The following is a 27,955-nucleotide window of genomic DNA, read 5'->3' as shown; positions in this document are numbered from 1 at the left end:
CTATATTATGTGTCTTGTAGGGGAGACCGTGTGTCCTGGTCATACTGGAGCAATTCACAAGAGCAAGTGCTTGCTTGTGTCAGAAACCACGGGGGAGGAAGGCTGAGAAGCTTGTTGAGGGTTTAGCAGTTAAGTTGCAAAGTATAGATGTTCAGGTTTGTTCTCTTGTTCTCATGCTCCTCGCAGGTTCACAGCCTCTCCCTTGGCTGTGGGGTGGGAGGGATCCCTGGTGCTGCAAGGTGGTGGGAGCCAGGGGGATCCCTTATATGTGCACCTCGCCAGAAAGAGCCATGCCTCGGTTGGAGGTTGCAGCATCTACTTTGAAGTTAAGGGGCGGTGGGGGGTGGGAAAGGAAAAAAGTAGCTTATGAGGCTTAATAACTGTATTATTTTTATGCAGCATTTAAACCCCAAGTTTCGTAACTGCCTTGTGATATCAGCATTTATGTTCTTTGTCAGTATTATGCAAGCAGCTCACCTTGTGATCATGAAATACTGAAGTGTGCTTTCTAATGCTCACCCTCTGTTTCTTAATAAGTCCATAAAATCTCTTCTGCTTTCCATTAATTACGGAACAATAGGACAATTTTTCTTTCTTGTTTAAAAAGACCTGAGCGCTGCTTTTTTTTTCCTTCCAAGTTCTTGAGCCAGCTGCTCCTCTGAGACCTCTTTCTGTTCCATGTAGTTAGACCAGAGTGGAAATACCTTCTGTCCTTCACTGCACTGTCTCTTGCCACTCGGGAGGAAGCAGGAGGTTTGTGGACCCATCTAGGAGCAAAGGTCTTGCTGTACTGGAGCAGTCCCAGCTGGTGCAGCAGCTGTTGCTGGCACTGGTGAGGTCAATGTCATCTACCTACAAGGTTAGCTGAGGCAACTGGGAAAGATGGGAAGAGGTCAGGATGGAGTGACTTCCTTTCCTCCACGAAAGACCTGAAATATTACCTTGCTTGTTGATATTCAGTTGTTTTCCAACTGGAAGTTTCTATTTAACACTAGAAGCAGCCCTTCCTGCACCCCACCAGAAGTGCCTGGGGTGCACTTATGTTCTTATCAGTGGGAACATCTGTGCTGGCTCTGGTTTTCCGCACCTCCAGCATTTGTAGGACAGTAAGAGCAGACTCTAGCTCTTCTGATCAGTCCAGCTCTGCTGCTCAGTGGCATCCAGAGCAAGGGTGGGAAAGGGGAGGTTGTTCTGTTTTGTGGTGGTGTTGCCTATGAGGTAATGCTGCAGGTAACTCGCTAGAGGTGGTGGGGTCTCTGGATAGAAGAATCTTGCATAATTTCCTTGATTTATCAATACCCGGAATTTAATCTCTGACATTTGTCAAGAAGAAACTGTTGGGCTTTTCTTCCCTGTAGAGGGAAAGAATGAACAATTCTCTCTAAGCACAGATGTAGAGTGTGATTGGGTTCAGTTTGTGAGACCGCTGAAGAGGATGTGTCTCCAGGCTCTGTGGCCAGTGCTGCTTCTCCACTCTTTCCTGCTTTGCTTTACATACACATCCAGAGATGAGTAACTCTTTTCAGATGCTAATGAGGAGTTTATAGATAAGTTCCCCTGTGAGGAAAGGAATGCTAGGACAGTCTTGTAGCAAGAGAAATCAAGGCGAGGAGAGGTCAAGCATCTTCTCTAGGTTCACTTAGAGGGGATGCAGCACTGGCGGAGTTGGGAGTAGAAGTCAAACCCTCTGGCCTCTCATCCCATGTTGTAGTCATTAAGCTATGCTCTCTTAAGATTAGATAATGTGTGGTTTTGGTGCCTGCAAGACTTGATGAGCAAATTCCTTTGAATAAATGCTTTTCTTGTATACTTGCCAGCACAGAGTGAGGTTTGAGACATTGAGGGAAGGGAAATAACTTGCAGGTGTCAATTTTCAGGAGGGAAGTCAGATGGGGAGATAATACCCAACAGGTTAGAGTTCTTGGAAGGGCTCAGTGGTGAGGATCGCATCCTGCATCTCTGTTTCAGAAGCAAGTGATGTGGGGAACTCAAGGTACGACGGTGCTGCCGGCAGCCTGCCGTGAGTTTCAATATTACTGAACGATCTGGATCACAGTGCTGGAGTTTGTTTGGCCCCCGGGATAGATGCCAAAGTTAATGGGGTTAACTTTATGTCTGAGTGTTGATGTTCTTGATGGATCCAGTTGCAGAGCTCTGAATTTTCTTACAGTGTGAACTGTAGTAGCACAGTACTCAGTGTCACCCCAACCAAATACTCTGTCCTGGCTTCAGAGCACTTGCAGTCTGGGGAAACACTGGCTGAACTGGTTTCCCAGCATGATCAAATATTCCTTTCCAATACATCAGGTCTTCAGAAAGGAAACAGGCTACAAGGGCATCTTGGTCTTGCAGTAATTTGTCTTCTTGGCTGTAGCCCGGAGCTGTGAGGTAGCTCTGCTTATTATAAAGCTGCAGCAGCTGCCCCCGCCTCTGACCAGGAGAGATGGTGATGGGCACCTGGGTGGGATGAGGTGGTCCTGTCTGCTGGGTGCCACAGACAGCTCTCTGAGGATTTAGGGTGGTCTGGCAGAGTTTGTTGTGCCATTTATTGTACTTTCTGAGACAGCGTGGTGTTGCTGAAACTCTTACATGGATTTGATTTCTGGTTAGGAGCACCCTTATCTGTCTCTGTAGCCATTAGCTCTTTGTCTTGCCCATGTGGGAAGCTGTAAGTTACTTCATCCGATAAGGCTTTTCTTATCAGCTCTGACGTTTATTTTGTAGAATTGAAATTATTCTAGGAACTATAAAAAAGGGGATGGAGCCTGGGAATTACAGCTGCTTGCCCAAACCAGTGAGATGTAAATGGAAAGTGTGAATCTCTCTATGCATCAAGCTGGGGCTGAGTTCTTGGTCGTGTATCGTGTCTAGAAAGAAGCATGTCCTGAGATTTTTCCCTTCCTTACTTTGTGCAGCATCATCAAAATGCTCCTTTTGGCCTTTTAAACTCATCAGCCTGCTTGCGAAGTATTCAGGAAAGCTTGGGCTGAGTTTACATCACTGTCAGTGGGTTGCATCCTTTTGGAGTGGCTTTGATCTTGCTTACTCCGTGCTGAGTAATTTACACTCCTCTCACACAAGCAGCAGCTTCAATGGATGTGCCGCCCTCCGAGAATCTGGCCCTTGCAAGCGCTCTCAGTTTCTCCTAATGGTATGCATTTAAATGATATTAAAGCTGCTTATCTAAGCCTGGTGCTTTTTTAGAGTCATTAACACCTCTGCAAAGAAAGCGTAAAACTCTAGTAAGTCAGCTGGTGGCATTTTGCGATGGTTTGAATGGTTACCCAGAAGGCAGGGAAGAGGGAGCAGGGACTCTGTGCTGGTGAGGGTGCTGAGGAAGGTGCTGGTGGTGGCTGGGGTGCCCATGGGTGGGGAGCTGGTCCTCCCAGGCATGGTGGGCATCACCTTGTGGAGGTGTTGTCCCTCCTTGGCTTGGGGTCGGGGCTTCCTTCTGGGTGTGAGATCTGGCACCTCAAGTGTTGTGAGGTTTTTATGTTTGTTTGGGTTTGGCTTTGTTTTTTGTTTCCCTGTGATTCCCCAGGGGTCAGAAATGTCCATCTCTCCATATTTGCTGTATGGCACCTCTGGCCACTTGTTTAACAGCACCTTTCAAGTGATGTTAGCAATTTTCTTTTAAAGGTTCTGTGCTATTCTGTTGTCTTTACAAGGACTCACTGATGTTCTAGGGTGATCCTACCATGAAGCCGGTTTTGTTCTTCACCTTGAACATTGTCCCGTGCAGCAGCAGAGCCACAGTGGTTTGATCTTCATCCCTTCTTGGTGGCCACTGAGAGGTCCCACTCTTGCTCTTGTTGCTTGATCAGAGCCAGTTGAGCTTTGCACTGAATAATGGGAAATTATCATGACTAACGTTATGCTCGTAGAAAAACTAATAGAGGTGAATAATAGCACAAGATACATGGAAATCAACATTTTTCTCCTTGGAGGCTGTAGATGTAATCCACTTAATATTCTGTGGAACACAAGATTAATTTTCTTCAGCATAGTGTGCGAGGACTTCTCTTTTTAGTTTGCTGGCAGAGGCATCGCTGTGTTGCTAAAGCTGAGGGCAGGGGATTAGGAGGGGGGAAGGATGCTGACCCAGCTTCCAGAGGATCCAGGAGCAGTGAAATCTGGCTAGAGAAGATTAAACTTCTCCCTCGTTGGCAGGACTTTTCTGCAGGAAGTGTGGCTGGGACTGGGTGTCTCGCACTGTGATGGCCCCTGTTGTGTTTGCTCATCGGGCTTTGCTGTGGGGTAGGGTATCTTTCAGCTCTCTGGATGTCTAAAATATTGTGGAATGGATCTGATTTGCTTGGACTCTGTGTTGAGGCTCTCCGGGTGGGCTCCCAGTGCAGAGCCGGGGTTTGTGTGTGTGGAAACCAGCTCCAGCCTTGCACTTGTCCTCCTTCACAACATACCTTTGCTGTGATTTAAACTCAGAAAGCTTTGTAGAGGTTCCTTTAAAATAATAATAAAACAAACCCCCTGTTTTTTCTTTCATAGGATGGAAAGAATGCGGTGACTCGCCAAGCTTAAAGAGTAGATACAGCAGAAATAAATAAATCTAGCCCATTTATTTTAAGTTGATTAATCTGATGTGTTCATAGTTTTCTAAAATAAACTCTAGCCCTGGAGGGTTTAGCAAATCAAATAACAATAATGGCAATTAATTTAGAAGCAGTTACGAATGTTTCCCGACCCCTTTTCACATCTCTACACCCACGTGATTAATCTCACCACTTATGCCTGTGGGCCAAACCTGCTTGGGAGTGTGCAGTTGTCTCTCTTGGGTTGGAGAAGGTGAACCTGAAGAGCTGACCTGACCCCATACCTGAACATGGGGAAGGACCCTGGGCATGGGTGGCTGGTGGATAATGGGCTCCTCAACCACCTTGTGCCTGCAGGAGGGCTTGGTCTACTGCCAGGTGGGATTTCTCTGTTACCTGCTTTGTTTTTGCATTTTGTACTGGTCTTCAGCAGGCTGCTTCCTGTGGTCTTACAGGGCTTGCTTTGCTGCTGTGTGCATGTTGTGTTCCTGTTTCCAGCCTACTTGTGTGAGCTGATAAAAAAGCCCTGGAGCTCTAGCAAAGAGCATTATGCTGAGCAGAGGCCAATTAATGTCCTGGCTGGCTCCAGGGACTAGAGGTGGCAGAGTGACCCAGGTGGGGAGGTGTCATGGGGCTGTCATTTGATAGGGAGCTCAACTGGTCCCATAAAGCAAAAGGTGGTGGTTGGATTTATGGTGACTCGCAAAGCAAAACCAGCGCATCTTCCCAGGACGCCTGTGTGAGAAAGGTCCTTCTGCTTTGTTGTAGGTGAAATACTATTGTAATGCATATGTCACATGAACTAAACTAAATAATCCTTGCCCCCCCCCCTCCCAAGTTTAGGGCATTGGGATTTGAAATAAAAAGCATCTCCCTGAATTTATAAGAGTGTTTCACAACGTCAGAAGCCACCAAGAAATACAGAAGTCTTGCTGTGGGAAATACTTTAAAACCTGGCAAAAAGGTATTGCAGGTAATTTCAGCAACTATGGATTGTCTCTGACTTTCAGGGTAGCTGCTTTTTTTTTTTTTTTTTTTTTTAATGCATCAGGCAGGAGCTTTTTGCTGTGAGATCTTGTTTCCCCTCCCCCTGGTTTAAGTGAGCATTTGTCGAGACCAAACCTCCTGACTCCCTTCTGAATCTGGTATTACTGGAGGCAGCCTGTGAAATGTAGGAAAAAGGTGAGAAGCCTTCCCTCCTCCTTCACAGCAACTTCTTAACTCTTGGGTGAGAAGGTCTTTCCAGGTACAAAACACACAAATTAACATGTATTTGATATTATTTTAAATAATTTTGCTGCTTTGTCAAGAAATATATCTGTAAGATGTGTTTATAATGCGTGGTTTTGGGAGCTTGTTCAGTATAGTTGTGGGGTTTTTTAAAGTCTATTGGCTGCATCTTGCAGAGTTCTGCAATTAGTTGATTGCTTAATAATTAAATGTAATTTGCGCCCCATATTTTCCTTTTTTGAAACTTGCTACTGGAGGGTTTTCTGGTCCCCTCCTGCTAACCAGCCCTTGCAGAACCAACCATAAGGAGCTGATGAAAAGCGACAGGCTGTGGGTAAACTCTTCGAAAAAATCACTAAACCAGCAGATAACTCCATCTCCAGATGAGCTGTGAAAACTGGACTGATGTGAGAAACTCGACTGAATCCAGTAGGGAGGTGATGTTTCTTCAGACACGTATGTAGGGAGGTGATGTTTCTCCAGGCATGTATATAGGGACTCTGCTTTGTTTTCAACAAAATATTACAAAGTAATGGCAATCACTTTAAACTGGGATGCAGTGATTTCTGATGGGCCAGGCTCTCTACCCACATCGACTCTCTTAAGACCAGTGTGTAACTCCTGCTCCTGCCCTGTTCAAATGGCTTGAAGGGTTCCCAGCAGCCCCACAAGACCAAGCCCTCCCAGGTGTGGTATCTTTGGCTGTAATGCTAATCAGGCACATGGTGTGAGTTTTGGGGTTGTCCTGTGCAGGGACAGGAGTTGGATTTGATGATCCTTGTGGGTCCATTCCAACTCAGGACATTCTATGATCAGCTGCTCCTGGGTGAATATGAATGGTCACAACTCTGCTCCAGATGCCTTCTCATCTCTCCCTTGGCTTTAAGTTTCTCTGAGGCTCCTTGGTGTGTGTGCATACATGCCCAGAGTTTATGTTGGTTGTTGCACAGATCCCTGCTGTTGAGGACTGTGTCTATAGGCTGTTGGTGCCACAATGACACAACCATTTCACCCCCGTCAACTTTTCCTTGGTCAGCTCAGCCCACGTCCTCAGCTATAACTTAAAACCAGACACAGAGGTGCAAAACCATCGTAGTTTTAAAAAGCAAAGGGTTTTGAGATCGCTTTGCTTTTTTTGCTCCTAAATGCATCTGGAAGTGAGATGTTGTTCCACTTTAAGGCCAGAACTCTCCCTACAAGGAAGGAGCAAGGCCACCTTTTCTTGACAAAGACAATCCCAGATGGCCAACCTCGTCAGCCTCCTGCGAGGGCTGCAGAAGCTGGGGCATCTGGTCTGCAGTGACTTGGAAAGGTGCAAACTGGCTTCTGAGCTGTCACATCCACAGAGCAAACCGCAAACGTGACCTGCTGTTGGAGGCTGAATGTTTGGCCGCATGCGAGAGAGGGCTCTGCTTTTGGTATGAGCTTGGCAGCAACTTTGTGTTTTAAAGTGTGCCTTTAGGAGTGGTGTGTTAAGAGGCTGTAGTTCCTGAAACAGCTGCTTTGGTAAGTAATTAAACCAGCTCCTCTGAGAGCCCATAAACCTTTGACAGCATTTACTAGTAGGTAGCAATTTCAGCTTGATGCAAACATTTGCTGGCTGAGGTGAAACTCTTTCTCAGAGGGATGAGATCTAAACATTTAGGAATAATATCATACTGGTCTGAAACTGCAGATAAGTGACTTCCAGTGAGGATAGTGTCCAGCTGCTGTGCTCTAATTGATGTCTGCATCCAAAGAAGTGTGGTACAATGCTAGTAGTGACTTCAGATCTTCTGGGGACTATAGATATGATTTATAATTGGCACTGTAGCTTTTTAGAGACACTGAGCCAAGCCTTTTATATATTGTCCTGTTGAAGTTGTGTGCCTGAATTAGGCATATGTTGAAGTAGCTGATTGCACTGGGGCTGCATTCATCTAACACGGCATTGAAAACCTTGGGGTTCACTTAGCAGTAGTGCTTTTGGGCTGATTGACTTCTAACTCTTCTAGATGAGCAGTCTTCTGTGAACTGGAAGGAGGGCTTATCATACAACTGCAAACAATTCATGGAGACCTTCCTGAGGATCTGTGGGATGTGCTGTAGAGCTTTAAAAATTACCTAGTGTTGTGTGATTTGGAAGGAGTCCAACTTCAAATGAAGAATAAGTAGAATTGTGTTGCCTTAAGGAATATTGAATATCTCAGTCAGCATCTTACTGTAGTGAGACTCACGGAGGCAAGATGTTGATCTTCATTAGCTTCAAGTCCAAACTCTTGCTTGAGTGACATAAGAAGGAGATGGAATCACCTTGTTACTAGCAATGCTTAGGTCAGGCTTTTGAAGGAATGGAGAGGAGGCTTGGACCCTTCTTGTTTTGGTTAGTTTAAGTGTGTAGCTTGTGGATTCCTTTTCCAGCATGCCCTGTTGGGGGAAGGCTAGCTTTAAATATATCAGCGTAGTCATTGTTGTCCTCTACTGGTATCACTGCTGCATCTTGGGCTGTGGGACCCACTGTCTGCAGTGGTACAAATGCATCATCTGGGTTTGGTAAATCTGTTTCCAGGTCTGTACATGTTCCTTATCAGCTTGGATCTCCCATGTTTCAAATTTGTAGAAGGTGTACAGAATGGCTGCTTCTTCTGTTGAACTTAGTAGGAAGGAGAAACTAGGTCAGAAGAACTGTAATTTTCTGTGTGCAAGTGCTAGGAAATCTGGAATAGGTCAATATATTGTAACTTCATTGGCTTGGCCTTGGTGGGACCAAGTCGGACTGGCCTGCCTATGTGCATGGGGGATTTTTTTCCTTCCTTCAGTAGTGGTGTTGGCTATGGCTTTGCTGGCTGGTGGCTACAAATCCACACTCACGTCTTAAATTGAACAGGTAATAGTTGAAGAAGTAATTCAACTTTATTGACTGAAAACCCCAATGTGGTGATTAGTTCTTATTTAATTTTACTGTTGCCAACTATTGGCAGGTCTTAACATTTTGGAAAGAGATGCACATATGGTGGCTGGAGCTTTACTGCAGCGAGAAGCCAAGGAGAGAAGTGTTGGAGACCCAGGAGACCTGATTTATGGTTTAGGGGGAGGAGATGGGCAGAACACAGAAGTGAGTCTCAGTAGGGGCTAGAGGAATGGCTCCTTGTGGGATGCTGAAGAGAAATAGTTCAAATAGATTTGTAAACAGGTTTCTCTCAGCTGTCAAGTGAAGAAATTTTTCTCCTGTTAATAATGTAGTCTTCACAACAGCTTTTCTTATGCTGTACAGGAGTGTCGTTTCTTGGCTAACATCTTTGCTTAAGATACAGAGCTGGGTGGGGGTGAGGGAGGACAAACTGCTTCTTCAACATGAAAACAAAACCCTCGGTGAGTTCCTTATTACTCTTCCAAGTAGAGCAGCTTGTATTGCTTGAGTAGGCAGGAGGTGCAGTGGTAGATGGCACTGATGGTAGCTTGTCTTGTGAGTCTCTGGATGGGTGGGCGAAGGAGGGGAAAAGTACCAAAGCTAGAAGAAGACGTGAGATTAAGTAATCCCCATGAGGACTGAATAGCATCCAGTAGTCCAGCATGGTTCTACCTCATTGCTTGGCTTATACCAAAGCGAAATAGCTCAAAAAAAAAAACTGTGCAGCCTGTTGAGGTGGTTTTTGCACTGCTTTAATTAATGGGCAGGCTTAGGGTTATGTGTGTGTGATGGGAAGTCAGCATTTAAAGCTCAAAAAGGTAGTGTCCCCAGCTTCTTTTTCTGGAAGTTTCCAGTAATTCGATCAATATTTTTTTGTTGCCTTGGCTTTTGCTTTCCTGCTTTGCTCTTGTCTGCAGCTGTATTAGTGATCCTCTCCTGGCTCGTGCAGTGCATCTACCTGTTACAGGACTGTTAACTAGAAGTGCCCTGGAGATGGAGACAACTAGTTGATTACTAAAAAGCAACTGAGTCTTCAAGTACTCCTCAAACCCCTCCATTTTTCTCTGAACTACATGCCATTTGGGGTAGCTTGCCCAAGGTGATCTCGACCTTGTTTTGTCAAATCATACAAGTGCTTCAATTCCCACTGTAGAAACCAGTATAAAAAGTATGGCAAAATGGGTGAGTTGATGCGTCTTCAGAAGGAATAGCAGTTGACTTCTTAGAGCTTGAGGTTACTCAGGTCGTGATGCTTGGGAAATGTGTATGGCTCTCTACAGAGCTTTGGACTTAGTTAACATCAAGGATGGCTTCACAGAGCGTGGCCCAGCTCAGGCATTTGGCCTTGGGAAACAAAATCTGGATGGGTATGTATTATATGAACTTAAGGCTTGATCCTTATACTTGTTCCTCATAGCGTTGTTTTGCATAAGCAGAAATACATCACCCTGATGACAGTTTTACATATTGAATTGCTGAAGGGCTTTTCTGTCTCGCGTTCCTCACAAAGCCTTTCTCACACACTGAATTAATGAGCTTCCTCTCTTGGTTGGAGCTTGTTAGGGGTTAGAATACTCGATCTCAGGACAACCGCTTGTGTCAAGAGTGCTGCCTGCAGCTGTCGTGCCGAGCCACGTGATGCTGGGTGGGATTGTGGCTCTCCTGTACACGCAAGCTTTTCCCATGCCATAGCATTGCCATTAATTTATGAGAGCCAACTGCTCGGTGAGAATGACCCTTTGGTGCTTCCCAGTGCCAAAATGTCTCCTTGTGACTGCCAGGACTTGCCTAAGCACAGGCACCTGCTCACAGGTGAAGCTCACTGGTCTGCTGTGGAGGGCTGTGAATAAATGGCTTTGCAAGCCTGCTTGGGTTCTTGAGGATGCGTGATCAGTTTAATTGGATCTCCCATTGAGGCTGTTTTATTACGGCAGAGGCTCATAAAATCCTGATGTTTGGAAATGTTAGTTGCATGGGCTTTATTCTGAGTGGAGATTAAAAAAATTCTCCTAGTGCCATGGAGTTGCTTCAGCTAACTAGTGCCTGGGGATGCTCCTCTCTTACTGACCCATAACAGTGTGCTGCCTCCAGTTACGCAGTGTGTTTTCCTTCTCTAGGGTTGTAACATTTGCTTAATGACTGGTTATCTCCATGATCTTTAGCTGGAAGTTGTCATTAGCTGCTCAGAATTGGGGGACTAAGTGCGCAATGATTATAGAGGCTCTGATCTCTTGTTTCCCCTCCCGTGCATTCACGGCAATCGTGGTTTAATTGGTGTGCCCCTTGGTTCCCCTCAGCATCTCTCCACTGTCTGCTCACATAACTCTTTCTGTTACGTGCCTTTCGTGTGGGCTGGAAGGGAGAAAAATGAGGCTCCTTCAAGGAAAACAAGCAAGTTGGATATACAGACTGTGCATAAATGCTTCTTGTGTTTGTACAGCTAACTGGTGATCCAATAACTCAGTGATCACTGCAGCCAACACCAGTACCCACCTGCATCCCTCAACCCTTAGCTGACTTAACCCTGCTTACAGATATTACACTCTAAACCTTCTCCTCAAGCGAAGTGTTGGCTCTTTTGTGCCTTGGACTCGTTGAGATGTCATGGTGTAGGCGAGGATGTCTTTCAGCTTTAGTTCTGCAGGTCTGGGTTAGTCAGAGCAGAGCAGTTTTAACCAGGAGCGTGGTCCTGCTGCGAGCCCACTGCTGCGTGCTCCACGCCGATAAGCCCTTCAAAAGGGATGCCTGTTTTGTTGCTGAAATTTGGATACATCCTGCTTTATCATCCACATACAGAAGTCCCTTTTCTGATAACGCAGCAGTTTTAAATATACTGTTTATTGAAATAAAGTGAGCTTTTTTTTTTTTTCCATGACATTGCTGGAAAAGATGATGCTCTTGCCTTCTTCTGTGTCTCAGGCTGGTTTTAGCCACTGAGTCACTACTACCACTGATTTTCCTGGGAGGTAGGTGAGGAGCATAACAATTTCCCACTTGAATTTGAGCCTGTCCCGGCTGCAGCTGTGGAAGCAGGGTCAGATCTCGGCACAGCGGAGCTTGGGTGCCAGCCCGTCCCTGGCTGGAGGACCATCAGGGTCTGGGCAGCCTTTGCTGCGGGTGCCACTATGTAAAACATTTCCCATCCCATGAGCAACTGAAAGATCCTCTTGTTGAAATGTTTCATTGCTTTATGAAGAGCTCCATGCTTGAGTTTGCTCCGACATCTTCTGGCACAAATTCCAACTAACTTGTCCTCCTCAATGAGGCTTTGTGTGCTGTGGTGGGTAAGTGGCCGTGCCGGGGCTGGTGGCACCTTCATATGGAGAAAACTGCATCTGGGTTCTTCTGAGACTGGGGTGCTGAGCCTGGACCACCCCAGAAAGCTTACCTTTTTACACTAAAAGTAAGCTCTGTCTTTCCCTAGCAAGAAGTGGTTGAGGAGTAGCTGGTTGTGGGTGATGTGCAAATGTCCACCAGCATCTCTGCAGCCCCTGCCTGGGCTTGTGGGGCTGTCCCTGCCCTGCCCACCCCTCCTGGGGCTGGCGTGCGGGGTGATGGGTGCTGCTGGCCCCTTTGGACCAAGGACGAGGTGAAGCTGAGCCGGCATGCTAGCACAGCCCCACTGACCCTGAGTTTTGGCTCTGCCCTTTCCCCTGCCTGTGTGTCTGCTCCCCTCCCTTATTCAGGCAGGCTGGCAGGGGAGGAGAGAGGGACACTGCCTTGGTACAAGGGCTCTCAGCATAGGCCTGGCGCTACTACAGCCTTACAAGTCTTTATCTGCCTGAAGCTAAGGTAGAACTGAAAATTATACATGGGTTTATCTTAAATAATGGTTCTTTCCCCCTCATTTTAAACAGTGCATTTTCTTTTCCTAAATTATCAGATCGCCTCATTTTTTTTTCTTTTATTTATGGGCTTTTTATTTAGCCCAGATGTTTTCATTTAAAAATAAATAAATAAATAAATGCAGTTTGTGAAGGCAGGCTGGGCATGGGCAGAGGAGGCTGCCGTAGCAGGAGGGTGACAGCCTCACGGACTGCGTGTCCCTCTCTGAGGGGGAGAGGACATGGGCAGAAGGTGGTAGGCACCAGGCTGGCAGCAGCTGCCTGTAATGAGCTTTGAGACCAGCCCCAGCCAAGTGCAGCCTAGCGTGCTGCTCTGAGCCCTGCTCTGCAGCACAGCCTATATTTGGTCTGAGATTACTCCCTGCTTGGCCTGGATTGGTCCCCGTTGAGGCTCTGCAGGGTGGATTTCTATTCCCCTGGCTAATGTAAAAGGTTCCGTGCAGCGTGCCTCCCCTCCATGTTTTCATTGCTTGCTGCCTGCTCCAGCCTGCCCGAGCTGCTGTCGCTGCCCCCTGGTACCATCCTGAAGCATCTCAGCTGGGGCTCTGCAACATGCAGGATGTGCCCCTGGTACCAGGGACAGCCTGTTCCCCAGCAGCCATTAAGATGCAACACTCATCTCCATGTAGGAGCCAGTCCACGAGCGGAAAGAGGGATATTTTTTTTTTTTTTTTTTTTTTCCTCCCTGCCCACCTCATCTGCTGAGTATTTTCTGGAAAGTCGGTTAACAATGCATTACTCGTGAGCACAAAAGGTGGCTGTTGGGAAGGACCGTTGTCCCTCCGAAAGCCCACGCATGGGCTGAGAAGGACAGCGTGGCCGGGAGGGGGATCAGCCCCTGCTCTGAGCTTGCTGCCGGCATGTTGCCATGGCTGTGCTGGGATGGGGTGGCTTGTACCAGCAGTCAGGAGACAAGCATCACTTGGAACCATGCTGCGAGATGCCCGGTTACCTTGGCGATGCTTCTGGAAAAATGCAGAGAGGAAACAGGATGGAGGGGAGACCTGCAGCAGATAAATTGCTCAGCGGGTGGGAGCTGTGAATGGTGGGAGTGGTGGGGGAAAGCCCTCCCAGTGCCCTCCCAGTTGCCTCTGGCTGGCACAAAGCTGCCCTGGCCAAAGTGGGGTGGTGGCCATGGAGGCAGGTATCCGGCTTGGCGGGACTTGGGTAAACCTGGTGGAACCACACTACATCTGATCTTTGCACACGTTAGAGGAGAGAGAAGTGACCTGGGACGGTGGGAAGGGGTACTCTTTGGTTTCAAGATTTGTGGAAAGAGGTCGGAAAACATATTGCGAAGAGCAGTTTTCTTTATCAGAAATGGCCAGCTGCTTCCCTGGATGTTTCTCCAAACCTCCCAGTCATCTGCCCTAGGCACAGCTTTCTTTTGCCTTAATCTCCTAGTGAATATTCAAAAATATATCTATTTGTAGCACTAGAAAAGCGTCTTTGAGTTGTTTCAGCACTGCAGAGAACAACCCTTAGGAAAGAAACTCAAAAATTAAACAGCAGCTGCTGCCATGTTTCCCGCCCTCCTTTCTCACCCAGTTTGTGGAAACCCAGTGCACCCAGTTCCCTTTCACATCTGTTTTTAACCATTTCCCTGCCTGGTCCCAAGGCAAAACGATGGGATGTCTGCACCAAGCTGAGATGCTGCATGCTAGAAACCTGTTGTGCTGCAGCTTCACCTGTGGTGCCCGAGCATCTGACTGAAGTTGGTTGGGGTATATTTGCATCAGGGCAGATGCGTCCTCAGTGGTCTCCAAGCCTTTTCCAGCACAGCTTCCCTGCCCTTTGCTGCAGATGGTACCACCAAAGGCGAGCTTGGACTTCCCGTGACAACCTGGAGAAGCTGTGTGTATAATGGAGAAACACACAGAATGATAGAATTGCAGAATAGTTATGGTTGGAAGAGACCATCAAAGCTCATCTAGTCCAACCCCCTGCCATGAGCAGGGACATCTTCAACCAGCTCAGGTTGCTCAGAGCCCCGTCCAGCCTGGCCTGGGATGTCTCCAGGGATGGGGCATCCACCACCTCTCTGGGCAACCTGGGACAGTGTTTCATCACCATCAGCGTAAAAAAATTTCTTCCTTATGTCTAGCCTGAATCTCCCCTCCTTTAGTTTAAAACCATCACCCCTTGTCCTGTTGTAACAGGACCTGCTAAAAAGTCTGTCCCCATCTTTCTTATAGGCCCCTTTTAAATATGGAAAGGCCGCAATAAGGTCTCTCTGGAGCCTTCTCTTGTCCAGGGTGAGCAACCCCAACTCTCCTCGCAGCGTTTCTAAATGTACGGGGAGTGATCAGGGGGTTGCTGTGACCCTGGCACGGAGATGTGCCGAGCCCCAGCAGGTGTGCGGCAGCGCACGTTCTGGCCTGGGTGGAAAGGTGCCTCATTCACATCAGGATTTAGATTAATTGACTCGCGGTGCTATTAATATGTTGAACTTTGCTTCTCAGCTGCTCACAAAGACCCAGTGTTTGACTTTTGGACACAGAAGTCATCTTGAACTGATGGGGGCTTTGTGATGAATGAAACCTCTGTGTCCATAACACGGTGGTGGGTGTCCCTCTCCCACCCCCCAAGGAGTGCTGCTGGCTGATCCTCCTTTCCCTGTCAGAGCCATTCATCAACCCATCTGCGTCGTCTTGCATCACAGCTGTCAGCCCTCTGCTCACTGGGACGCCACATTGTTTTATACCTAAAATGACTCCAAATCCAGCAGAGATGATGGGTGATGCTGGAGTCACCCGTGGACTGGGCTGGGTGGTCCCAGGGTTGTCCACACCCTGGGGTGCTGGGACAACTCTGGCTTCCAGGAGGATCACGTATCCTAAATTGGAGTGATGAGTACGGGAGAAGGAGGAGGAGCGGAGAAATATCGCTAAAGCGTCTGGAAGGGGAAAACCCACCAAGAGGAGAAAATAGCAGTGCTGGTTTATTCTTTCCCCACATTCCCTCGTACCTCTTTGCTTGTATCGTCTTTTAACTGTGCCGGTGGGTGTGCTCCAGCTTCTGCTTGTGTGTGTGCTTGTATGCGACTTTCATCCCCAGCTGGGCAGGCACCGGGCAGAGGAGAGTCTGGAGATGTGTTTTGGTTCTTCAGTGACACTTTCCAAATCATTGTGTCCTCACGTAGTGCTGCCCTCGGTCTGCTCATCTTGGTTAACAAACCAGGATGTCAGTGGCCAAAATGCACCAAATAAAAAACGACCTTGAGGCCAAGTAACACCAATGCTGCTAACCTCAGGAAAAGACCTGGAAAACCATCTTTTGAACCCAAAAGTGACAGCTAGCTTGTTTTATTCTAAAGCCGATGTGTAAGAAGACCTAAGTTTTAATAGTATATAATTGCTATTGCATTTAAAACATACACTGAGCATTTGAATTTCAAGCAGATGACAGTCAAATGGGTCAGCGCTCAGTCATGGGCATCAGCCCAGTATCTCCCAGTCCAGATGCTGGAGTTGTGGGCAGTGCTAGGCAAAGCTGTGCTGCCAGCACTGTAACACTTTTGCTCATCCTAACTTTTAGTGTGGAAAAGCTTAAACCACTCAAAACATTTGTCAGTAAAATGTTGATCTGTCTTTGTTGAATTTTTGCAGAAATCTGTAAGTATGGCTTATTAAATACATATTTTTTTCCTCCTTTTTCTCCTAGGATCCTGCAGGAATTTTTGAACTGGTGGAGCTTGTTGGAAATGGTACCTATGGGCAGGTCTATAAGGTAAGGGCTTCACCTGAAGTGATCCTGTTTGCCTTGGCCATGTATTGAACATAGAGCATCCCAGCACATCATCTTGGCTAGGTTTGACCTGTTTCAGGCCTGACAAGAAGCTTGACTGAACTCTTGCTTTTTGGTCTTGTGTGCAAGTACCATGTAGCACACAGAACTCTGATAATAAGCAATTTGTATTAGTTCTAAAACTGTCACTAAAAAATAAATTGCCTTTTTTTTTTTTTCTCCTGTCCCCCCAGTTGCTTTTTATTGATTATATGATGAGGAGGGAGTGAAAAGTCTGCACTTTAATAGATAAATCTTGATCTCTTCTAAGAGCTGAGTTTATGGCTGCAATAGGCTGCCAAATGAGTTTGCTACAGTCTAGTGCTCTGCTCGCAAGCTGCCATCCTGTCCACAGGCAGAAGCCTGATGCAGTAGAAAAAATACAGCAGTCAGTAACCTTGCTTTAAATTTCTGTAAACATCTGGAAGCAGCTCTCCAGATGAGAGCAGTGAGGAGGCTGTGAAGAACAGAATTGTAAACCCATGAACTTCTTTACAGAAATGTTTAAAATGCCCACCCTCTGCTGAATTACATCACCTGTCCCAAACACCTCTTAGCTCGGGGGATTTACAGAATTTGTTGTCTTGATGGGGATTTTTGTGGGTGATTCTTGTGGGGCTGAGCAGGGATTGAATAATTTCAAAGTCTGGGTTTATCCGTGCTTAATATATTGGTGGGGAGATGTTTCTCGACATGATTGCATGAGGAATTTGCCAAATATTTCAGGTCTGCTGGGAGATAATAGCTCCCCTGGGCCCCATTCTCGAAAAACTTATGTATGTGTGGGCATAAGTTCTGTATGTATATGTACTCGTGTGTGTGTGCATGTGCACGCAGAGATCCTCTTTACCTGCCGTGCCTATATTCTATTTTGACTATAGAAAATAATATATTCATGTGCTGTTGCTTTGGAAGGCATAGCTCTTGTCTGTCATGTGGTAAAACACAGTGAGCTGCCCCTGATGAACCAAAAAACAAGGGTGCTTTAAAAGCTACCTGTCAGGAAGTATTTGTTCTGAATTCTGGTTTCCCCATCCTCCTACTGCTGTAGGCTAATCCCATCGGTACGAGGATGTGGGGACTGAAGTGAACCAAAGGTGAACTGGAACTTCTGGAGTTTCAAATGTGTGGATTTTTGAACTGGAATAAGAAACAAAAACAAAGAAAAAAAGATAATAAAAACAAACCGTACCAAAACTGTTCTTATCAAGGTTATATCCCGTGGGCCATTCCCCTCTGGTGTTGGTTGTTTTTCCACCATGCACTCCCCACCACGGGAGCTCCCTTCTGAACTGTTTTTCTTCTCAGCTGCTAAAATAATGGTAGAGGATGACCTAATTTTAACTGGTGCATATTTCTAACAATCAGTGGAAACTATGTGCCTTTAACGGCCTTTTGAAAGCGTCATGTTTTTGTTGAGAGCAGAAGAGGGAAATCTGCTGGTGCTGGCGCTGCCGATCAGGTTTCCTCTTGCCGTGTTTGATTCTTTCGGTGCATCTGTGCGTTACCTCAAAGCAGGGAAAAAACCACTCAGAAATGTCCAAGTGTGGGCTTTCTGGGAGGTGAACACTTCTGTGTTCCCTTTTTCTCCATGGTAGAGGAAAAAAAAATCCTCCTCTTAACTGTTTTAACTTGCTGGTGTAATTGAGTTGTCCTCGGTGTGATTCACTCGGTGCCAGTGCCAGACGGGATGGTGATGAGGGGAACGCTGCTGTCTAAACCAAATTAGTAAGTATTAAGGCATGAATTCAGAGTAAGACTGACTTCAGAGCTCACTTAAACTGAAGCCTTGCAGTAGCACCCACTCTATAAACAGAAGGAGACTTTGATATAAAGCATACATAACTGTTGATGGTGTCCCACCCTAAAACCTAGTGTGGAAATAAGATCTCTGCGATTCATTTTCTCCAGATACCACCGCTGTATTTATCTCTTGCAGCAAAACAAATGGATCAACTTTCATGACTCACAGACCTTCTGGCTCCTTCTAAAACAGCCTTAGAAGTGGTCCATACCTAGGAGCAGCGTCCTCTGTAATTAGATCCTCATTCCAGCACCATTCCGAACCCATCTCAGTTAGGAAGAGGCAGAAGTGGGATGCATATTCCAGGCAGGGGAGAGCATCTTATGTCTGTGTGCTGCAAGGCTGCTGAAACAGGACTGTAGCCCTGATGTTTCCCCCAGAAAACCTACCTTACCAGCATGTTCTAGCACTGCCATATTTGTGGAGGAGACTACAGGTGCCCTGGTGGTTACCAGCTGGCCTGCCCAGGACCTGGACGTACATGTGCAAGGTCCAAACCTCCCATTGATCCCATGGGATACAGTTCATAGTTAGGTTGTTTTGGCAGCTGAATATCACAGCCTGACAAGGTGGGGAGCCAGAGAAATGTCTGGTAGCACCACAGTTACAGGGGCCATCAGAGAGCTGTGGTTCATGGAGCCAACCTCAGGATCCGCTGTGGTGGAAAGGTTTGGGAGCTGCTGCCACAGCACATGCCTTCTCCTTGCTCATACGAGAAAAAAACATACTGGACGAGTCTGGTGCACATTAAGAGCTCCCAAAGGGAGGGCACCCCTCTGCTGAAGCGTGGGATCTGGGATGAAAAATTTCTTTACGGAAAAGGTTGTCAGGCATTGGAACAGGCTGCCCAGGGAAGCGGTTGAGTCACCATCCCTGGAAATGTTTAAAAAGACACGTAGATGATGTTCTTAGGGACATGGTTTAGTGCCAGCATTAGGTTAACGGTTGGGCATGATGATCTTGAGGGTCTCTTCCAACCAAACTGATTCCATGATTCTGTGAAGCTCACTGCATAAGTTCCCTTGATCCTGTTTTCTATGTCGTGATTTGAAGATCCTTTTCAGGTGGTACACAGTGCTGTTGCAAATCAAAGCTTTGTTCTCTTGAGGCTTGTGCTCCAGAGGCAAAGGTACCTTGTTCGGATTGATCTCTGTATTTTCCCATAAAGGCCTTTCATTGCTCAGGACTGCAGGTTAAGACATCGCTGTGGTGCTTCCCAGCTCTGGCCATGCCCCAGGGACACCTGAACACTGCTGGAGCCCTCGGCAGCCACCTGCTCTGCTTGCTTTCCTCTAACCCCAACCACAAGCTCTTTGATTTGGATAACTGCAGAGAGAAATAACTTTCCTTGTTCGCCGCTTAACGTTGTCTGTGAATAGCTTGATTTTTGTTTTAATGAGAGACCGTACTGGTGATGGTTTATCTCTCTAATTGAATTGTAAGCTTTTCTTTATTTTCTAATAATCCTGCATCTAGTGTTACAGATTGTAAACTCTTTTTGATAAAAGACTGAGAGCTTGCTTGCTCCTGTGCCAGACATTGTTGCATTAGGGGATTTTTGTGTCCTTGGATTTCTTTTTTTTTTTATGTAATGTGTTTAAAGAAATGGCTAACGGGGATACAGTAAGTTGGACTTGAAGAACTGAGCCATTGCCTCAGTGTTTTTTAGCGGGTAGCTGATGGTTGAAAGCAAAACTGTAAACATAAAAGTCTCTAAGACCTTTTAGAGCATTATCTAAAGTGTGAGGAAATGCTGCTTTTATGTTCCAGCACATTATTATTACTGCTTATCTCTACTTTGCATTAGAGAGCAAGCAGAAAGTCCTTAAAACACAGTATACACTGTGTATCCCTGGATAAATCACAGCATTGGGGCCACAACTGCTGGCGCGTCGAACACCAATAAATATGTGGGCTGAAAGTAAAAGTGACACTAGGTTACGCAGAAATACTTTTCCAGCAGATCCTTACAAAGCTGGAGGAAGACATGCAGTGGGCTGCTTATTGTGCCCTGGATATGTTAAAAACCAAAGCGATGCCTTGGTGTTTTCAGACCTGTTTAGCTGTAGGTGTTCACATGCTGGCCTGTGCACAGCATCACCAAAGCAGGATTTTGATGCAAGCCTTTGCAATAGTAGTAAAATATCAGTAAATAGGTCAGATGGTAACCTTTGCCTCTCTCATCTTGTGTAGTTTTACAACACTGAGCAGGGAAATAAATGATGTTGAGATTACATACCCACATGTTTCTTCCCAACCATACCAGGAGGTCAACAGTCATTAATGCCAAGTACTGCTTTACTTCGTGCCCTGGGGATGCGGCTCTCCACTTACAGCTCTAGCAAGGCTTTATTTTACAGGGTACAAGATACAGTACTCGGGGCTAACTCCCTAACTGCACAATAACTATTGATTGTTTAATTAGCTGGTAAATGCCATATAATCGCTAAGCCATTACGCAGCATTATTCTGAGCTCTAATTTAGAGCATGTGGGATCTGTGAGCTGCAAGTCTCACAGCTCTGGCTCCCCGGGGAGCTCCTCCACCATCATCACAGGATGGGGCAAGCAGGGGTCACTCCCCCAGGAGTCACCCCAGGGTGCCACCAGCCACCTCCAGGCTGTCCCTTGCCAGCCATTTGAAGAGGACAGGATTTTTGCAAATGATCTTCATTGCACTGTGATGTGTGCATCTGGGGTGCAGTATTTGGGGGGAAAGGATGAAGAAATGCATCCCAGGGTCTCTTGTGAGGGTTTGTTTATTTATTACACAGCTGGCGTTTGCCAGAAGCTAGGACTGATCCACCTGGAAGCAAACCCCCAGGTTTGACCCAGTAGATGAAGATGTTGAAGTGTGTGGGTATGAGAAAGTGAATAAAGCATTTGAAATCCAAAGTTGCCTGTTGCTGGAGGGCTGGGAGCAGCAGGGCTGCTGGGATGCTTTGGTCCCCTAGTCAAACTGCTGAGAATGTCCCAGGCACAAGGCTGTTCTTGGTAACATTGTCCTGGAGTTTGTAGACGCTGGGTGAGGGGGGATAACTCATGTCCTGCCCTCTGGGTGCTGTTTGTGCCTCCCCTGCACAGCAGCATCCTTCCTTCTGGTACGCCTGGGCATCCCACTGCTGCGGGCTGGTGGGGTAGCAGGTGAATACGCTAAGGAAACCCTTCTAAAATATTATTTTAAACTTCTTTTACATTTTTTTTGGAGGGGGAGATATGAGGAAAAAAAACCTAATGTGCAGTCTGTGCCATGTTTAGCCTACCCAGGGTCTGGCTCAGCTGATGAAGTGCTGGGCCATTGCATCAGCCCCGGTGAGAACAGACTCTGCAGGTTCCTGAGTCATTATTAGCAGTTCAGATAATTAGCCTGAGTCAAGAATGACATTAATTGTTTTTAATAATCGGTTGTTTTATTGTCTCCCTTTCCAAAAGGCTGATGGTCAATAGCCTGATAATTAATCACCGTTGCTTTTAGCCGTGTGGAAGAATTTACCATGCTGCACACAATTAATAATTCCTGGGGATTGTTGCTGTAAAGAATTAATCTTAGTTTACATACACGGCTTTTATAGCTGAAGACTGACCGCTGTGCCTTGCGTGAGAGGCTGGGCTGTGAACACAAGCAAACCACGCGTGTTGCCTGTGGACTGGGTTGTGCTGCTGGCCACCCCTTGTCCAAACACCCATCCTGCGGTGGTGGGTGCTGTGTGCTGGTCCTGAGAAAGACAATGGCGCTTGCTGCTCACTTTCATGGGCCACCAAAGGAATTAGGGCAAGGAAGCTGGTGAAGGGTCTAGAGAACAAGACTGATGAGGAGCAGCTGAGGGACCTGGGCCTGCTCAGCCTGGAGAGCAGGAGGCTGAGGGGAGACCTGATCGCTGTCTGCAACTGCCTGAAAGGAGGTTGGAGCATGGAGGGGGTTGGTCTCTTCTCCCAGGTAACAGGTGATAGGACAAGAGGAAATGGCCCCAGGTTGTGCCAGAGGAGATTTAGCTTGGGTATTGGGAAAAATTTCTTCACGGAAAGGGTTGTCGGGCATCGGAACAGGCTGCCCAGGGCAGTGGTGGAGTCACCATCACTGGAGGGGTTTAAAAGACACGTAGATGAAGTTCTTAGGGACATGGTGTAGTTCTAGAGTTAGGTTATGGTTGGACTCCGTGATCTTGGGGGTCTCTTCCAAACAAAATGATTCTGTGAATTCAGAGCTCCATCATCTTGCAATCTAAACAGCTCTAACCCTAGCCAGCCAGCTATTGTATTTGGAGGGGCACTGTAAGCATTTCCCTTTTCCCACCATCTAGTTGTTATAAAAGGAACTGTGGTGTTACGAGATTGGGTGTGACTTGAGCCAACTTGGTTCTTCTAGTGTTGTAACCTTGGGTTTGGGTCCTTTTTGTTTCCAGCAGCTTCGGAGATTGCTTTTGCTACATGGCAGGGCAGGCTGAGGGTAGCTGCATGCACGTGTATAGCCATCCCTTGTCGTGGTCCGATGGTTGCTGCAGACTGAGGCAAATGCATGAGGGGTTGGTACCCTCTGATCTGGGCTTTCCTCATGATCTGGTGCTGCGCTTAGAGCCTGCTCCGTAGGTCTGGGACAGGGAAGCACCTTGTCCCTGTCCCCTTGAGGCAGCAGAGCAGTTCCCCAGTGCCAAGCTGACATGCCCCATCCAGGGCTCTTCTTTCTGCTGGGATGGTTCTGGTGGTGCCTGGGACCACTCACGTCCACATTCAGATACAGACCTGCATGGGCAGGCACCAGCCACTTGGCATCTTCAGGGTCACGTAAGGGTCATGTGAGTGTGAATGGATTTACGAGACTCACAAGCTGCTTTATAATCCGTCCATATCCCAAGCAAAGTATTAAATCTTAAGCGGTTGTTTCCTCTGGTGTGGCTCCCTGTGTCGGCAGAGAGGACAGCGGTGCCACCAGGTGAGGATGCTCACCAGGGCAGGGGTCTCCATTGTCCTCGTAGCCGCCGGCTTGCGGGTGTTACTGGGCTTTTATCAGCTTTTACCGGGTCGCTGGAAGGGGTTGGGCTGGCCTACTGGTGATAAGGCATGCAAGCGTTATCAGAAGGAAAACGGGCGACCTCAGTTTATCAGTATCCCTACGACATTAAAATATCTCTAGAAGAGAAGGTCCTTTCCTTGCTGACTCAAATGGGATGTGTGTGTTTCTGAAACAGGGGCTTGTTTTTGCCATGCAGGCGTGGAAATCTTAACTGGAAAATGCTTAAAATGATGTTTCACTCTTTTTTTTTTTTTTCTTTAAAAAAAAAAAAAAGCTTTGTTACCAGAGCAACTGGTACATCTTGTGCTGCTTCATTTCTCTGAAATACAGAGAGAGCCCTCAGCCCTCCCTTCCTCCCCACAAGAAACCAGCCTACACACACCTACACACCAATATGTTGCATTAACTTCACTGCTTTCTGAATAATATAAGGGAAAGGTGCTTGTTACATTTCAGTCCTATAGAAAGCAGGTTATAAAAGGTGATTTAAAATGTTCCTGTATTGCCTCCCTTTTAATCTCTATTCCCTTTCCCCCCTCTCCAGAGTTTGTGGCAGGAAGGGGCAGGGTGAAGGTCGGGAGCAGACTGATGAGTCTCTGAAGTGGCATTTGTCCACTCTCACTGGCGTTGCTGGAGGCTATGCTTCTGTAAATACTGCACAGTTCTGCAGGACAAAAAATATCTACAGTGGTGTAGCGGGAGGGAAGAGATACCTTCGGAGATGCGAAGTGAAGCCAACCGTGTACTGCGGAGTATGGGGATAATGGTGGTGGGTCTTGCAGCACTGTTTGTGTGGGTGCCAGGCATGGATAGGGATGGAGGGACAGCATTTTCCTTGATTTGCGGGGATTATTAGAAGATGCTCTGTGCAAGCACCTGCCCTGCAGAGGATGTGAGCAAGCACCATGTCCCGTACCACCTTCTCCTATCCCATAGGAATGACTGGACTGGGAACTCAGACCTGTATTTTCTCAGGTCTTCTGTGAGGACACTTGAAGTGGGCCAACTCACTGGTGGGCTGTACAGCCCCAGTATCCATAGGTTTCATGGCTGTGGACCAGTGCTGCTGGGTGTGTGGCCTGTTTTGTGCTAGCAGAGCTGCAGCAGAACAGTCTGGGAAGGGGAGGTTGTGAACACACGTAGCTATGTTTAATACCAGGGTCTGAGAAGATTCACTGACTGGCAGTCTTCAAGCTCCCCAGGAGAAATTGGTCCGTGTGAGTTGTCTGGCTGGTCTGTGCTTGTGTGGCTGCTCTTGAGGTTGCTCCGAGTCCCTTGACTTTGGTCAGGCCCTTTGGGTCCAGTCGTGGTGATTTATCTGGGTATCTAGCTGCCAACTGCATTGCTGAACTGGGGAGTTTGGGGGGAGCTGTTTAGAAAATAGCCAGCATTCCAAAATCAGGGTTATTGCATGTAAAAGCATCACTCTCCTTTTCAGGAGATGCAGTTTCTTGTCCTACTGAAGTTTTAATTGCTTGCATCACTGTAATACCTTACAATAGCATGTAGTATGTTATAAGGGTGTGGTTGTGGCCAGCGAGTGAGGTATGGATGCTGTAAGGCTTAATCAGATTATAAAAACATTCACTGTTGGGATATATTTGCTGCAACTGGGACCAAGTAGCTGCTGGCTCTTCCCCCCGCCAAATGGGATGAAGAAGAAAATCAAAAGCAGAGAAAGGAAAAAAAATAACTTGTGGGCTGAGATAACAACAGTTTAATAGGACAGCAAAGGAAGAAAAAGTAATAGTAATTAATAATAGAATATACAGAACAAGTGATGCACAATGTTCACTGCACTGCCTGGGACACCAATAGCCCGTTGGTTCCCGAGCAGTGGTATTTGCCCCCGGCCACCTCCAGTTCATATCCTGAGCATGATGTTGTACATTAAGGAATATCCCCTTGGCCAGTTTTGGGCAGCTGTCCTGGCTGTGCCCCTTCCCAGCTTCTTGTGCACCTCCAGCCTTCTGGCTGGAAAATCCTTGACTTGGTATAAACATTGCTTGGCAACAACCAAAACATCAGTGTATTATCTGCATTCTTCCCATACTAAATCCAAAACACAGCACTATACCTGCTACTAAGGAAGAAAATCAAGTGTATTCCAGCTGAAACCAAGGCAGTGCCTCTGCACCAACATTTTGAAAACAAATGGTTGGGGGTGAGGCTGGTTCCCAGAGGAACGAAGTACAGCAGTGGTTAAGCCATTAGTAGGTCAGCTGAGCAAAACAACCTAAAGAAGCCCTGAAAAGTAGGTTCTGGAGCTGGGAGGTGTTTTGTTCCTCTGGCCCTGAAGGTGCCACTCTTGGCTAAGAGGGCAGGAGAGGACTTTTTGGAAGGTTTAGAGAAGGGGATGGTGGGAGCAGTAGCCTGCAAATGTTGGTCCAGCCTGCGTGTCTGAGGCATTCATGGATGCTGGAATGTTTGTTTTCAGAGTTGTTTCTTGCTTGTCATTTTTTATATCTTTTCAAATTTTGATGCAGCTTGACTTGCAGCTGACTCTGAAGACTGGAAGGCAAGCGATGCCTACGGGGAGCTGCTTGGAGCTCCGCATCTTCTAGTTGTTACGCTTTGAAGGCTCATTGCAGAGAGAAGTGTGTCTCTCTTGAAATCTGTAGTTTATTCTTAGGTTTACCTGGGAAGCCCTTTATACTAATTACCTAAAGATGGAAAGTGCCAAGCAAACACAGCCTGCTTCCAAATGTTGTAGGTTTTTACCTCCACTTGTGTAAGAATGGCAGATTGGCATATTTTTTTTGTTTGTTTCAGTCTTCACATTTTTTTTATGTTTAGGTCTCTAAATCCTTGTGTTTGCACTGTTGTGATAGGACAAGGGGTAATGGTTTTAAACTATAAGAGGGGAGGCTGGTGGGCTTTCTCTTGGTGAGAATCTCTGCTTGAGTGTGGCAGCTGGACTTAGGGGCTGTAGGAACCTCCTGGGTTGTTGGGTTACATTGGTTGTGTGGTTGGGGGGTTTCACCAAGGACCACAGCAGCATCAGCAGCAGGAGCACGCTGGAATGGAAGGGGTGCTGCTCTGCCCCAATTTCTGCTGTTTTACAGGGATGCTTGCAACCTGTGGCAGTGAGTTTCCAAAATGAATAGCCTTCTGCAGGTAATTCTTGTGTGTGGCTTTTTTTTTTTTTTTTAAAATCCACTGTGAAGCTGAACCTGATGGCAACCGATATTTGAAGAGGATCCAGCCCAATGTGTTTAAAAATGGGAGCTGTGGAGGAGAGTTGCATAAAGGACAGAATTGGATTTTAGATGTCCATAGTTTATTTTATAAAGCTGTCCACAAGCCCATTATAGAAGCTATACTGACTTTGCCAGCTCTCCACAGGCACTGAAGATCAAGAGGCAAAAGCACCTTATCTGGGCAAGACCCATTAGCGCAACATACTTCTTGCGCTGGAGGTGATGTGTCACCTCGGCTGCAGGGACCAGGCGATGCACCGTGCTCCTGTCTGATCACATTTTGGTGGATATTGCCTTAGCTTGATGTAATTTTTTTTTCTCCTCTCTCCAGCTAGTGCTGGGTGGGGATATTTTTTTCAATAAGTCTAGCTATTGAGTTCCAAATAAACAGATAGCGTTAGCTTGTTACAGTTCTTCTGCTACCTCGAGAAATAGTTATTAACAGGGTCAGTGTGAAAAAACGTATTTTGTTTGTCTGCATGGTATCTAAATCAAATGAGATCAGGCTTATACAGTAAAACAGCTACATAAAAAAGTTTCACTCATGGGTGCCTCCTGATTAGTTAAAAGGTGTGATTCATTCCTCACAGGTTGGCATTGTGTTTTCCTTGAAATAACTGTTGGTGTGTGAACTTCAAGGTGGTTCCTCCATCTGGGCAAGCAACCCTGGGGTGTCTGTAGGGACTCCTGGTGGGGGTCCCAAGGTGATGGGATGGGATGGGAACCTCTGCTGCTGAGCTCTTGTCCAAGCTCCTTCTCCCGAAACCCCATTGTAAGGGTAAATAGTGGTTGGTGTGCCAGACAGAGGTTTGGAAAGGAAAGCTTGGAGCTTGTTCCGAGGCCTCTCCTTCCCCCGTCTGTGGTTATCCTGGTGTGGTTATAACAGCCAGGGTGCTGGGCTGGTAGGGCTGTGTGCCTGTAGCTCGGTCGGTGACTTGTGTAGCAGTGCTGGTTTGCATTTAAAAAAACGCCCAGACTTATAGGTGACTGTTGCTGAAGAAGGGTTGAACCTGTTAACCTCAATGACAAAGAAAACTAATTTAAGCAGATTTTTCTTTTAAACTTTATTTTACACTCCAACTGACGGATCTGTCCCTGCAGAGCCAGGGCTGAGGCACGGCCGTGGAGAACAGCACCGCGCTTATCTCCGCTGTGGATTAAGCAGGTTTGCTTCATTCCAAGGAGCAGAAAGAAAAGCAAGTTCCTGCCATGGGACATTCAGAGTAGCAGTTCCATTTTTCATGAATTGCTCAGGACTCTGCCTGCATTTTCTGACACCTGTATATCCACGTTCAGACCTATTGGATTTAATCCTAATATTTCACCGCTTCTGTATGACGAAGCAAAAAAAATCATTGGGAAGCGTAGTGAGGAGTTGAGCCTTCAATTTGTGGTGTGGTCTTCCAAGTGCTGAGCAGCTGGTGGCATCCGTGGGAGTCAGCAGTACAGCGTGGCATCCCTGGGCTCCGGCACGCTGATGGTGCCAGTGCTGAGGTCCAGCAAGTGGAGGGGATGTGCTGGGAGAGAGCATCATCTCTTCTGCCAGGGTCTCTGCAGATGTGAGATGCAGACAGGGAGCCATTTCATCCTTCCAACTTACTCTTTTTTCTTTTCCTGCTTTGCATCCCCTTATGAAAAGG

The 27,955-nt window shown here is 46.8% G+C and overlaps 1 protein-coding gene across 3 annotated transcripts in view; it reads left to right on the top strand.

Annotated features, from left to right (window-relative positions):
- TNIK (TRAF2 and NCK interacting kinase) overlaps positions 1-27,955 on the top strand; it is a 157,593-nt gene that overhangs the window by 11,759 nt on the left and 117,879 nt on the right. For all 3 annotated transcript variants that reach the window (XM_065639872.1, XM_065639873.1, XM_065639875.1), the window contains exon 2: positions 16,179-16,244. In XM_065639872.1, coding sequence (XP_065495944.1) covers positions 16,179-16,244 — 66 coding nt within the window. The remainder of the gene's footprint in view (positions 1-16,178; positions 16,245-27,955) is intronic.

Source organism: Caloenas nicobarica, chromosome 8 (assembly GCF_036013445.1).
Source record: "Caloenas nicobarica isolate bCalNic1 chromosome 8, bCalNic1.hap1, whole genome shotgun sequence".
Classification (NCBI taxonomy): domain Eukaryota; kingdom Metazoa; phylum Chordata; class Aves; order Columbiformes; family Columbidae; genus Caloenas; species Caloenas nicobarica.
Note: the sequence above shows the minus strand (reverse complement) of the source record. Positions and strands in the feature narration are given on the sequence as shown.